Genomic DNA, 12660 nt, shown 5'->3' with positions numbered 1-12660 from the left:
AATATTAGCCAAATTCACACGACCATTTTGGTGTGTGTGGAACGTTGATTCAACCGCTATGCTTTCCCCATAATGAAGAAAGAAAAGGCAAAGTGCCGACCAAGGCGATTAACCACCTCTAGACTGTTGTCGCGATTTTGCGACGTAACAAATCTATGATCCTAAATGTGTGCTGAACGCATAGGCAATATAAAACCTGATTTTCAAGCCATGATTAGTCATTTCACAAAAAAGTCGCAGTTTCGCCCGAAAGGTGAAGCATCGATTGCGATAGCAAATTAGTGGACAGCTATACGAAGTAAGGAGAGTACTTTTAGCCGCGGCATAAACTTGTAAACATAGGCGCACTAACTAAATTACCAAGCATGGTGTCACGCGCGACCAAGCAGACATAAACGTATCTCACTCGATGACTGCGGAAATTCGCCGTCATGTGCTGCAGCGAGGAAACGCGGCAGCAGCAGCGAGCGAATTGACCTTCGTGCTGCCTCTCGCATCAACGCGAACTACGTGGTGAAAACACAGCGCACAGGCGAACTCTGTACCCGTCGCAGATGGCCTTAAAAATACAGCGGCCCGGAGTAGAACGAGCCCCTCTCCCCTCCCTGCCCTATTCCCGAACCCTTGAGCGCGACGGAAAACGGTGCGCTTCCTACCCACTTTCCTTCGTTGCGTGCGCGAGATTAAGCCGCGATATGCGGGACTCACCCTCGCACGCTTTCACTGACATATATAAAGCATATGGCGTGCGGGGACGATTTTATCACCCTTATACTTTATACGGAAGATAACGGCAACGCCGACGGCAGAAATGCACCCGAAATGTCCATATAATTGCTATCGCAATAAAACATGCAATAACGTGGTTACCTGCTGGAATTTATTACTTATATAACAATGATCTGTGCTTCCAATGAGGGTGAACACTCCCTGTTCCTTGTGACATTATTTTATTCCGTCGGGGCCAGCAACTGACCCGTGAGGTGATGGAACGCTTCCATATGGGAAGGAAAGGCGACATGTGTCTTAATCAAGCGTCTATCACTCTCAGCAACAAAGAATTTCCCTATCTCGATAGCCCGTGCGGTGTTCGACGAGTCTAACCTTTATGTTTGTTGCGTAGTCAGGACCACGACTCGTTCCTTTCATTCACCCACTTTTTTGTATATTTGTTCACATTTTTTTCCCAGTAATGATAAGTTGTATGTTCAGTGCATGTGCTGTTCATACCTTCGTCAGTCCTCGTACCAACAGCGCTCTCGCCATACATTTGGTGTGAAGCTAATTTTGTGCGTTCTAACAGCGCATAAAAGTAGTTCGCATTGCAACTCGTGTATGTTATCCTGGGCCAAAAAATCGGGCTACAAAAGGCTAAAGCGGTTTTAAATACGTGTCCTCTCCTACTTGCCCACTATGCTGCTGTGTTTCTCCTGCTGAAAGTTCTATTTAATGCGGCGCACTCGCACCATCAACAATTTTGTTTCTTTGCGCCTCTTCCTCTCGCGAGGTGACAAAGCGTGCGCAACCAACTCCAGGCCAAAGCCGATAAGGGAGGCGCAGACACCGGCCAAGTAGAGGTAGAAGACTCCGTGCACATCTCCGATGCTGAGTGCGTCGACGCGGTCTTCTTCCTCTTGCAAGCAGCGAGTGTAGTTGATGACTCGGGTGTCGATCATGCGTTCGAAGAGGTGGCTGTCGATCATGTACCGGGCTCTGGTCACGAAAGCAAAGAAAGCAATGGGAATTTGAAATGGCCATGTCGTTTGTAACATGACAACGGCAACGAGTCATACCCTAATAGCGCGCACGCTTTAGTCATGCTTATGGGAACAGACGAATGTGTTCGCCATCACTGCAAGAACTGTAGTTGAAACTGCTAGGCAGGCTAGTTGGCGGCTAGATTCGTGGCTCATGTGGTTAGCGCGAGTTTTGATGGGGCATTGCCACATTATATGGGAGATATCTGCTATCGGGACAGGGCAAAAGCGACACTTGGGTGTCGGGTATGTGACTGGAAAGAATAAGTGCGAAGTGCGAGGGGTAAGAAAAGTGGTTGTTTCTAGTTGGCGCCACAATATTTCTCTCTGGCATGTTCTAGGCACAGAGAGAGGTGGATACATTAGGCGTTGGTGTCTGTAATGTGTGCAAATTTCATTGAATGTGTCGAGTGTGTCTTCATTGGTATGTTATTGGGGTCATCGGGTTCTAGAGTTAGCCCAAATTTGAATCGGCTCTGCAGCCCGGTGAGCGTTCTGCCTTCCGTAGCTGGCGTTGTACGCGCACACACACGCGTCCCTGCTACGCAGCTGTGAGCACACAGTGGTCTGAGAGGAACGTACGGTGAGCTTCAAGGTACAAATGCCGACGGTTTCCCTGTGGTGTCATCTAGTGCCCCGTCGAAATGCGACACCTGCAACACTTCTCGTATCGCCAGCATCCTGAGACGCCTGGTAGCTTCCAGGGTTATGTTCCTGCTGCGAAGCAGACGGCGCATCGCGCGCTGCGTGACGCCAACGTGTCGTCCCCACTTAATGCTAGAAGACTGCCCGAAGATCGAGCTCCAGAGGTGCGATCGAAGATTGTTGTTCGAAACACGCTTTCAATTGGATGATAATGGCGATGATGAGGATGATGTCTGTGCCTTCTGTGCCTTCTTTCTCAGCGTACTAGTGCTTTGCGCGGCTATTGCGAACAGTTAACGCTTGTGCGGCTGTAGCTAGCTTCTAAGTTTAGGGGGGCGACCTACGCACCACGCGCGCTCCAGCATACCCGCACTCGGTTGTTGAGGAGATGACTGGCCGGCGCACCTTTTCTCGATGGCTTCTCTCGTGTCCGGCGCAAGGTCCTTGCGGTGAAACATGCCGACCGTGGTCAGCGAGAGCGGATGACGAACCACGTGGAAGCGGCAGCGCCCCTCGCTGTCGGTGTAGCGCGCGTTGAGCAATCCCTTGAGGTACGTCAGCGGCAGCACGAACACGTGGCTGCGGGCCTCCACCTTGTCCAAGATGGCGGCCGCCACTTTCATTGACGTCAGCGAACCCCGAACTGGCTGCAGCCGCGGAAGCAGACTGCGAAACGTCGGGTGCGCCGGTCTCTGAAAGAATCCAGTGTGGTTGTGTGCACTGTAAACCAAAGTTCTGCAAATCGTAAATTGTTGGTCATAGGGTCACGAGCGCCTATATATATATATATATATATATATATATATATATATATATATATAGGCGCTCGTCCGCGTGTCGCATGCGCCCACATTTACGCATTCGTGGCCTGATTTGCGGTGTTTGACTTGCTGTTCATAGCAAAACCGCGGAAGCAATTTAATCGAAAAACACGGAAAACCGGGTCGTATTTGATGACTCCACTTTGGCTGTCATCTGTGTGTTGGTAGTTTCATTCATACAGCTTACAGACGCACCCTATCGCCCCTATTTGCGTCATGACACCATCGTTGGCATTATCGATCAACAACCCTCGGCCAGCCTTTGGCAAATTGATTTTTCTATTAGTTTACTCCCGTAGGCTATTTTTAATGAACTGACAAGCGTAGTTTTCTTCTTCACTGGCTGGAGAAGACGGAAATCTTTGCACAGGGCTTAATCATTACTTTTCTGAAAAAGCTCAAGCTTTCCAGTGCTCATTCATTTTTTTCTTTCTTTTTCGCGCACCTTCTTATGCAGTAGGGTTGTTCCAGAGTTTGTAAAAAACGGAGTCATCAATTCGGCAATTGTGTCAATGTTGTGCGAAAGTGCTACATCGCAAAAGCGTATTCGCCACATGAAGAAAATATTCGCGCTTTAGCCTGACGTCGGAATTGTTAGTGTCGTCTCGCGGGCTACAAAACGGCTTCGCAATTCTGTAGCCCGCGAGACGGGTTGTTTAGACGAGACGGCCATATTTAGTTAGGAATCTAAAACACCAGAAACGTAAGCCTTTGCACGTACGCTGCCGTGGGTTCGCAGACGAATGGCCTGTGACACACCGTAGAATTTGACGCGGCGAACAAAGAGCAAGTGGAAAACGAAATGCCCTGAGTGAATGGCACTTTGTAGTCTGACGAAGTCGATGGTTTGACGACATCTCCTCTGGTAGAGTAGGTAGTTCACGTCAGAAAAGAAAGAAAGGAAGCCCACCAAAAAAAGTGGCTTTAATAAGTATTAGACGTTTCGACTTCCGTACGGAAGCTGGTCCACGAACCCAAACCTGAAACGCGTAAAACTTATAAACACCTTTTTGGTCGGCGTCTTTTTTTCTTCCGAGTGGACTTTAAAGTAATTTACGAGAATGTTAATTCAGTGTCAGCACTATTCAAGAACTCTGTCAGAAAGGCATTAGAACCTTATCACATATATCTGGCTGTATATTCTTGGTCAGTTTAGAGTAACGAAGCATTTTACACCCTTACATCACTAACGTTCTCAACAGTTTTTCAGACTTAACCAACTGTGAAATCTTTAGCACTGTAACCTGTACTAATTTCTGAGTCGCGATTTGTCACTGGATCACTTCCTACTCCTGGTAAAATACAGACAGTAACAGATGGCCTTTTTATTAATTCTTGTGTCTTTCGGCTAACTCTACCAACGAAAAAGTTGCTATAGTCTAGAAATGTGCGCGCACTTGTGTGTGCGTGCGAGTGCGTGCGAGTGCGTGCGAGTGCGTGCGAGTGCGTGCGAGTGCGTGCGAGTGCGTGTGCGTGCGTGCGTGCGTGCGTGTGCGTGCGTGCGTGCGTGCGTGCGTGCGTGCGTGCGTGCGTGCGTGCGTGCGTGCGTGCGTGCGCGTGCGTGCGTGCGTGCGCGTGCGTGCGTGCGCGTGCGTGCGTGCGTGCGCGTGCGTGCGTGCGTGCGTGCGCGTGCGTGCGTGCGCGGGCGTGCGTGCGTGCGCGTGCGTGCGTGCGCGTGCGTGCGTGCGTGCGCGTGCGTGCGTGCGCGTGCGTGCGTGCGTGCGTGCGTGCGTGCGTGTTGTGCGTGCGTGTTGTGCGTGCGTGTTGTGCGTGCGTGTTGTGCGTGCGTGTTGTGCGTGCGTGTTGTGCGTGCGTGTTGTGCGTGCGTGTTGTGCGTGCGTGTTGTGCGTGCGTGTTGTGCGTGCGTGTGTGCGTGCGTGTGTGCGTGCGTGTTGTGCGTGCGTGTTGTGCGTGCGTGTGTGCGTGTGTGTTGTGCGTGCGTGTTGTGCGTGCGTGTTGTGCGTGCGTGTGTTGTGCGTGCGTGTGTGTGTGTTGTGTGTGTGTGTGTGTTGTGTGTGCGTCTTATCGTTTTAGCCAGCCCAACGAATTTTGTTTTTCTCCAATGTTTTTTTAATGTATCATGCATAGCTCACGTTGAAGAACCGCTCGTGCACGCTGCCCTTCTCTGCAGCGATGCGTATCGAGGGAAAACGCAGCAGGTCGTCCACCGAGTCCACGTGATCCTCGATGTCCTTGACGAGCAGACTTCCTTTGAGCTCGCCTCCGAGGCTGGACATCAGCACCAGCATGGCCAGGAACCAGAAGCCCAGCAGCACGCGCCCAAACTCGCTCGAGGTGCACTTGTTGCAGCCTGCAATCGTGACGTCATGCCGGCGTTCCAAGGGTGAAAGTTTTCGACCAAAAGTTGCTACCGGAATAAGAGTCCGAACGAGACAGGCGTGCACAGGAAGGAGGAGGCTCAGTGTTGAGCCGAGATACCTTGCGGAAGCATGAACTGCAGGTAACCCCAGAGGCTGTTCCAGTAGCCACCGCGACGCACGCTTATGGCGCGACCTGGCGCCAGCGTGGAAAGCAGCGACTCTCCGAGTGTTGACACGAGAGCCACCAGGAACCAGCTCAGGAAAATGGCCAGCCAGACCTCAGGGACAACAAGACTGGGGCTTTGGCATAATCTAGCAAGCACTGGAGAGCAAATGCTCAAAGCTACTCCTACTACTACTTTATTTAGCATCCTTATGATACTAAATAAACATGTATTATAGCTACTAACCGGGATATTCAAATAAGGCGAACATTCGGAGCCCTCTGATTGATTCGTCATTCTCGTACTCGCACACATTTATTAACATCTTCCGATATTCACGGAATGTACGGCTACAGATTTTTTTTTGACCGCTCGGTTTTTGTGGGCGAGACGAGACAAGACGTAGCACTGACTTCCAACAGATTTTATTCCATTAATATGTGAAATATATACTAACTGTCATACGACATCTTATGGTTAAATAAATTCGTGTAGTCCTTTGTGTCGAAATTGCATAAGCGTATTAGGGTAGAGGCTTGGGCGAGTAGGTCGTGGTTCATAATGGCGGTGTTTGCGTAGCGCGTGAATGGGAAGGACAGAGACTAGTAAAGAATGCTCTCTTTACCTGTCTCTGTCCTTCCTTTCCTACTTTCGTGCGCTACGCAAACACCGCCATTGCATAAGCGGCCTGTGGAACTCACCATCCATAATTTACTGTTCGGGGTCTGTGGGTGGTCTTTCCCGTGTCTCGACACCCTTAATTGTGACCTTTGTCGCTGGGCACAGCCGCATGAGACGGCGAGCATCCGCTGCAGATGCGGGGGCAGAGCCCTTTTGGGCCCTTCACGGGGTCTTCGCGCACTGGGCCTCAGGAACAGATTACGCAAGGGGTAAGCGCCAACCCAGCCCGAAGTCACCAGAGAGAGACTTCCTCCACCTGAACTATATTATCAGGAATGGAGCAGACACTCGGGGCTATTAGAGCGCGTGTTTCCCGCCGGAGGAGACATTTTCGGCCTGCGAAGTTGTAGGGGTAATCGGAGGGGAAGGAAACTAGGTCGGCTGTCAGGTGAAGAAGGAGAGTGGGTGATTTAAATAAATTTTGCGCTTTTACATACGCGCCAAAACCACGCTGTGATTAAGAGGCACGCCGTAGTGGGGGACTATGGAATAATTTTGACCACCTGGAATTCTCTAACGTGCACCCAGTGGGTGATCTAGATCACCGACTGTAGTGGATGCCACCATGACCATGCGCCCACTGGACGCATAAGTGCTTTTGCTGCAACGCAGGAGCCGAAAGGCTGGGTAACTACCTGGGACTGGAAGGCATTGACGAAGCTAAATGGATCCACGATCTTCCGTGGCGGCGGTGCCAGTATGGTGGAGTAGCCGAACACATAGGGGTAAAAGTTGGCTGCCTCCAGTCGCTCGGCGATCAGTCCTGCCGGGCCGATGAACAGGTCCACTTCCTGCGCGATGTACGTGGTGAGACTCTTCTCCTAGTGCAGGGTAGCAAACCGGAGGCTTTAACTCTGATTAACCTCCCTGCCTTTTTCTCACTTGCACCTCTCTCTCTGTAGAGAGAGCCCTTGCAGGCCACTAGCGCACCCAATTGTTTCATGCAGAAAGTTCCTCAAAGATAAGTAGTAATAGCGTGGACGTCACCAAAACAGACGTTTGACTTGTTACCGAACATGCTTACTGCACTGTTGGTTCAGCACACAGCAACTGCTCGAAGCAAATCTCGATACCGAGAGATAATCTACGAGAGATTTCTACGAGAGATAATCCAGTTAAAATGCCTTTTCTTGCGATAATCTCACAGTGTGCTATCCGTACCGAACTGGAACAGCAGCACACAACTATTTGCACTTACCACGCAACGTGTGGTTTCGCTATGCCGTGTAGACTTGGCAGGTAACCGTGCTTGTCTGCAACGTATTCGTCTGAACGTCGCCTACGCAAAATACTTACTGCATAAAATTAGATGCATATGATCGCCACGGTGCCCCGTGTGCAATGTACGAGAGAGAATAGCGGATTTTATCTGCTACTGCAGCTTCTTTATATTCCAAAGGACAATCCTAATTTGCGTACGCGATGCACCTCAAGGATCGCACACATCTACTTGCACTATAGACCGGTTCTGTCTGCCACCATGAAGGCGCTTTTAACTTTTACGCGAGACACTGCTGGTCTCGATAAGATAATTTAATTGTATATTGTGCGTGTTCTGTGCATTAGGTGTCTGCGTTATATCCTGTGCCTATCATGGCATTTATCATCGCATTGCATCTAAAGTAGCATGGCTTAAGCGAGCCGCCAGGCAGAATTCTCCAGTTTTCATTAAAGAACCTACCTCTCTAGTCCAACAACATTTTATGCTAAGCCACATTTCGTGTGACCTTTCATACATGTTCAGCTATATATATACGATGAATTTGGATGCTTGAATAAGCTACATTTTCATCGCGTCATCCAGTGTGAAGACACACTGTTTTCTAATTCAAAAAGTACCTTGTTCATAACTGCGTAGTCAGTATGCTTCCCGTGTTGTCTTGTCGTTGTCTCCATTGTTCGCGCTACATTTCTGGTGTAAATATATGTATAGTGAAATACGAGAAATTCTTTAAGGTAATCTTAAATTAACACGACACAATGACAACACGGAAATATAGGAGATGTAAATTAACCAGAACAGCAAAAATAAACGACGAAAAAGAAAATATCACTAGCAGTGGTTACGCGGGTGTATGTGCACTTTGGAAATGCATTGTTGATTCAACGGATACTTCTTCCTGTCAGGTTATCAATCAATGAACCCCATGTAAGCGCTCACCTTTCTCTGTAACATGCCGATGGCTCCAGTGAAGCTACCGTTCACTTTGTACCCCCACTGGCCATCCGGAGGCAGTGACAATACCGGCCTGTTTGGAGTAGACAATGCATACGCAATCTTCTGCACAGAGACTCGAATAGGTCCCGTCTTGTGCTATGCCACGCTTAAAAGGAAACTTTCTCTCAGGGGATCCTATCTAAATATACGAAAACCAAAGAGAAACAAATATATATATATATATATATATATATATATATATATATATACTCAGACATTGTTGTTCTCGGCAACCACTGCTCCGATCCGATTGCGATAACTTGTTTTTTCAACGAAGACAAAAATTCATATCAAGGGCAGAAGTGGATCTTCAATATATTTTTATTTCTTCAAAATTGGAAAATTTGCAAAAAGGAAACTCAAATATCAAGTTTACATCTCTGTAACTCAAGAATGACAATATGATATCACAATTTTCTAAACAGCACATAGACAGGAGTTGGGGGAGGGGGGGGGGGGAGCTGACAGGCTGAGGTATTGAAAAACTCTTAACTGCAGCTAGCTGAGCGTCGCTGAGATTCTCGCTAGCACGGCAACCAAACTGAGGCGTGCCAACGCAGTGACGCAGGCGGACGCAGTTGCAAGCATTAGGTTAGTCACTTACAGTAAAAACAAGTGTGTTTCTCGGGTGATTTATGTGTTAGCGAGCTAGAAATGGAGTTCCACATCTCATTCGTGTTGCGGACAGTTAAAATGAAGCAAAGAATAGCCAGTCTTTTTTTTTTCTTCTGTTCCTGTCCCACGCCGACACTGACCTTTGATGTGCTTACCTAACGTTGAGACCTCGTATGATGAGCGCCAGCATTTCGGCGACAGGTCCGGACATGTGATGGCCGTTTGCATCTTGCGTAACTACGATGAATGGAAACATCTGGCGCAAGAAGAACGCGAAAACACGCGGAGCATATTATGCAGAAACATTTTTGTATAATAAAGTAGTGACTAAGGTGCAACAACAGCTTGAACAGGGCGAGTGCAATGACGAGAAAAAAGAAAGAAAACGCCGCAGCGCAGGACGTGTCCTCGTTAAAAACGGCCTCTTTGTGTCCTGGTTCCAGTAGTGCTGTTTAACCTTGTAATGAAGGTGAAACAACTGTAGGATTCAACATGTTATTACTAGATACGTTCGGCTATTTATAAAATCAAGTCTACCCGCTATTTATACATCTACATTCCAGGCTAATCGCTTGCGTATATCAGAGAATGTAGTCAAGTACAAAATTTTACGCAACACGGGATCTTAGAAAAAAGCTGAATACCTGCGCAGCCTCACACCGTAGCCTAGTACTCGCATTTACGGCATCTACCAGTACGTGTGAACAACATTGTGATGTTCGGTTTACTGTTACAGGCTGCACAGAAATTGGACGTTTTCTGGGATCTCGTGGTCCCTAAACTTTTGTGGTTGACTGCACAACATTATTGGCGTGGCTTGTGCAATCTGATTAGATAAGGCTCTTTCGCGACAGAATCGGCGACACATTCGAGAAATGTCAGATTCAGTAGCAGGTGTACCTTAAGCCAAACGATAACTTGACAGCAGTAATTAACCAAATTGAAAACGTCACCGGCAAAAAGAATAATATCGTACACGTGAAAGTACAAAGGAACAATGTTTCACCAATTAGCACGAACGTCAAATGCCGCTGCAAGTGAAAATGTTGGCCTAACAATCACATGCAGACGCGAGCGCATAGCAGAGATATTAAAGGAATTTATTATTGGTGTAATATTTCTGGAGGCTGTGCGAACCATCAGACAAAGCGTGTGGATGAAGAATGTATATTTTCTACTCAAACGCTGCAATTTTTTTTTTTTTTTACTCTTTCATATCTGTGCGCATTTCGTGTTTTCATACGTGCTGTCCACAGTTCTCGCAATCAATCAAGTTCCTCACGCTCTGGTAGACGACACGAAGATATCCCTGCTCGATGCTTGCGTTGGCTGGTGCGTCCACCTTTGGGAAAAACATTTTTCGGCGAGCAGTTGAAGTTCCGCAAGACCGGCTTGATGTGCTAGCGCAGTTGATGTTGGCAAACAAACGGCTTGGTTGGCACTCCTTTTATTCGAACTTCCTTAAGCCAGTCGCTAAAGCTCCGCCTGAGTTTCTACGAAGCGCCCACCTAGATACCATGCACATTTAACAACAAAGCCTGCTCCCCTTCTGAAGAACTAAACGCTGTTCTTCGGCGCGCTTTCAGCTCAGTGAAAAATGTCGCCGTACTAAACCCCACCACGACGCCGAAATGAGACGGCGGCCGCAGCTCGACACGGTAGCCTGTAGCGGCTTAATGAATTTGCGCGTTATAAGCTCACCCGAAATCTCTTAGAAATCGTAAAAGCCATTACTGCTCACAGATATCTCACCTAACATCTTATGGTGTCCGCTATGCGGCGCGGGCCGTGGCTCATTACGAGAATCGACGCTCTTTACCGTTTCGTTGAGCTTCGCCATTTTATGCACGCGAGTTCATGTCATAAACAAAGTTATTATCGGGCGCTTCGTTTCGAACAGAGCAGCGTATGAAGCATTAAGAGACGTTTGAAAGCCTGCCATTCATAATCATTGCGTTTCTTTCTTTCTTTTTTCTTTCCTCTCGCTTAGAAATTAAATGCAGCTTCTGCACGGTACCACCGTCTTTCTGATCAACAATCTTTGAACGTAAGTTCGTAGATGACAAATGCCATTTCTGCTTTACAAAAAACAATAATAAAGTGTAGTCAGTCGGACTCATAAGAGCCACGGTTGTGTTAAACATAGGCCATAATGCGATCATTTTGAACTCACGGCCCAACGCGCATGCCAGTTATTGGAACAGCTAAACAACCAGAATATAAGAACCGAAAGCACTACCTGTGCCAAATTTTTGTTCTGGAATTTGTTGAAAGTCTTTTTGCTATTTTATGTCATTTTCCATTACTTCCATTCTTCGTTTCTTGCCCCGAAGTCGGTGATCGAGTAGGGATCGCCGGAAAGCGTTCTGTGCTGCGCAGAAGTTAGGCCCACTTGTTCGCGCTAGGAATAAAGCAATCAAGACTTTCTGAAAGAGCTGCTGCCCATTTTTCAACAGACTGCAGGTTTATGATGTAAGTTTGCATCGTTAAATAAGCAGAGCGCAATGTCTAATACGACGAATTGTAAGCGCCGATTACAACAACCACGCTCGCGGTAATTCTCTTGGAGCCATAAGATATTCAACGTAGATATCGGCCGACGAAAGGGGCATTCGTGACACTAAATCGATGTCTAAAACTTCGTCAAGAGGATGTGATTCCATTGGAGCCACGACCAAAACTCCTTGCAAAGCTGATTTTATCTCTCATTTGTGACGAATCAAAGTGAGAGGCACACTCATTAGTTATTCCACTGCATCATAAATATAAAGGACGTGATAAAATTTGAATGTAATAAACTGTAGAACTGGGCGAATTGGTTTATATTCATAGTAAAGGTAGCGCAAAAATAACGGCAACACGAGACAGAGAAGTACACAGAAACGTCGCCGTCATGCTGCAGTCGAATCCAGAAAGCTTTTTGTCTGAAAGACTGGCTTGCATTGTTGGCGTCTTTTTCCCTCGGATCAATCCCTAGTTAACATTGTATTGCTTTGTGCTATGCCACTAATGACTTATTTTCAATACAAGTGTGACGATTTTCCACCAATACCATCTGTATGTTTATCTTATTTTTCCTACGTTTTCTGCAATCTAAATTTAAACAAAATACCAGCAAGTGCATTTCAGGTGGTGTGCAAATGTGGTAATTAGAACTGTAGTCATTATTATCACGCTGTGAACCGTAATGCCATCGTAAAGTACTTTTGTAAGCCCACTACTCAAGGCAGATGAGGAGACGAGTCAGAATGGAGAGGGCGTCGAAACAACCGGCACACAATGTGATGCCAATACTAGGCTGCAGAAAATGGAGGCTTTCCAGGAAGAGCTTCTCAAACAGGTGCAAGAGCTCAAAAATGAGCTAAACAGTGAGCGTGAAGCACGGAAGGTAGTTGAAAAAAGGCTTGAAGCAGCCGAGGAAAAGCTGAACAGGGCCGC

At 47.5% G+C, this 12660-nt stretch overlaps 1 protein-coding gene across 2 annotated transcripts; it reads right to left on the bottom strand.

The window, feature by feature from the left end:
* Positions 1 to 789: 789 nt before the first annotated feature.
* Positions 790 to 6068, bottom strand: LOC126545168 (glutamate receptor 3-like). Of its 2 annotated transcripts, XM_055078259.1 has the most exons (4): positions 5663 to 6068; positions 5317 to 5534; positions 2808 to 3094; positions 790 to 1713 (listed from the first exon to the last, which is right to left on the bottom strand). In XM_055078259.1, exons 1-4 carry the CDS (start codon positions 6021 to 6023, stop codon positions 1443 to 1445), a joined length of 1137 nt encoding a protein of 378 aa, XP_054934234.1. In that variant the 5' UTR covers positions 6024 to 6068; the 3' UTR covers positions 790 to 1442. The 2 variants fall into 2 exon arrangements, with proteins under 2 accessions (XP_054934234.1, XP_050048890.2); XM_050192933.2 differs by having other exon boundaries at positions 5317 to 5749.
* Positions 6069 to 12660: the final 6592 nt, after the last annotated feature.

The sequence above is a fragment of the Dermacentor andersoni genome, chromosome 10 (genome assembly GCF_023375885.2).
Source record: "Dermacentor andersoni chromosome 10, qqDerAnde1_hic_scaffold, whole genome shotgun sequence".
NCBI lineage: Eukaryota > Metazoa > Arthropoda > Arachnida > Ixodida > Ixodidae > Dermacentor > Dermacentor andersoni.
The sequence above is the reverse complement of the archived record's forward strand: the minus strand, read 5'-3'. Positions and strand labels throughout refer to the sequence as shown.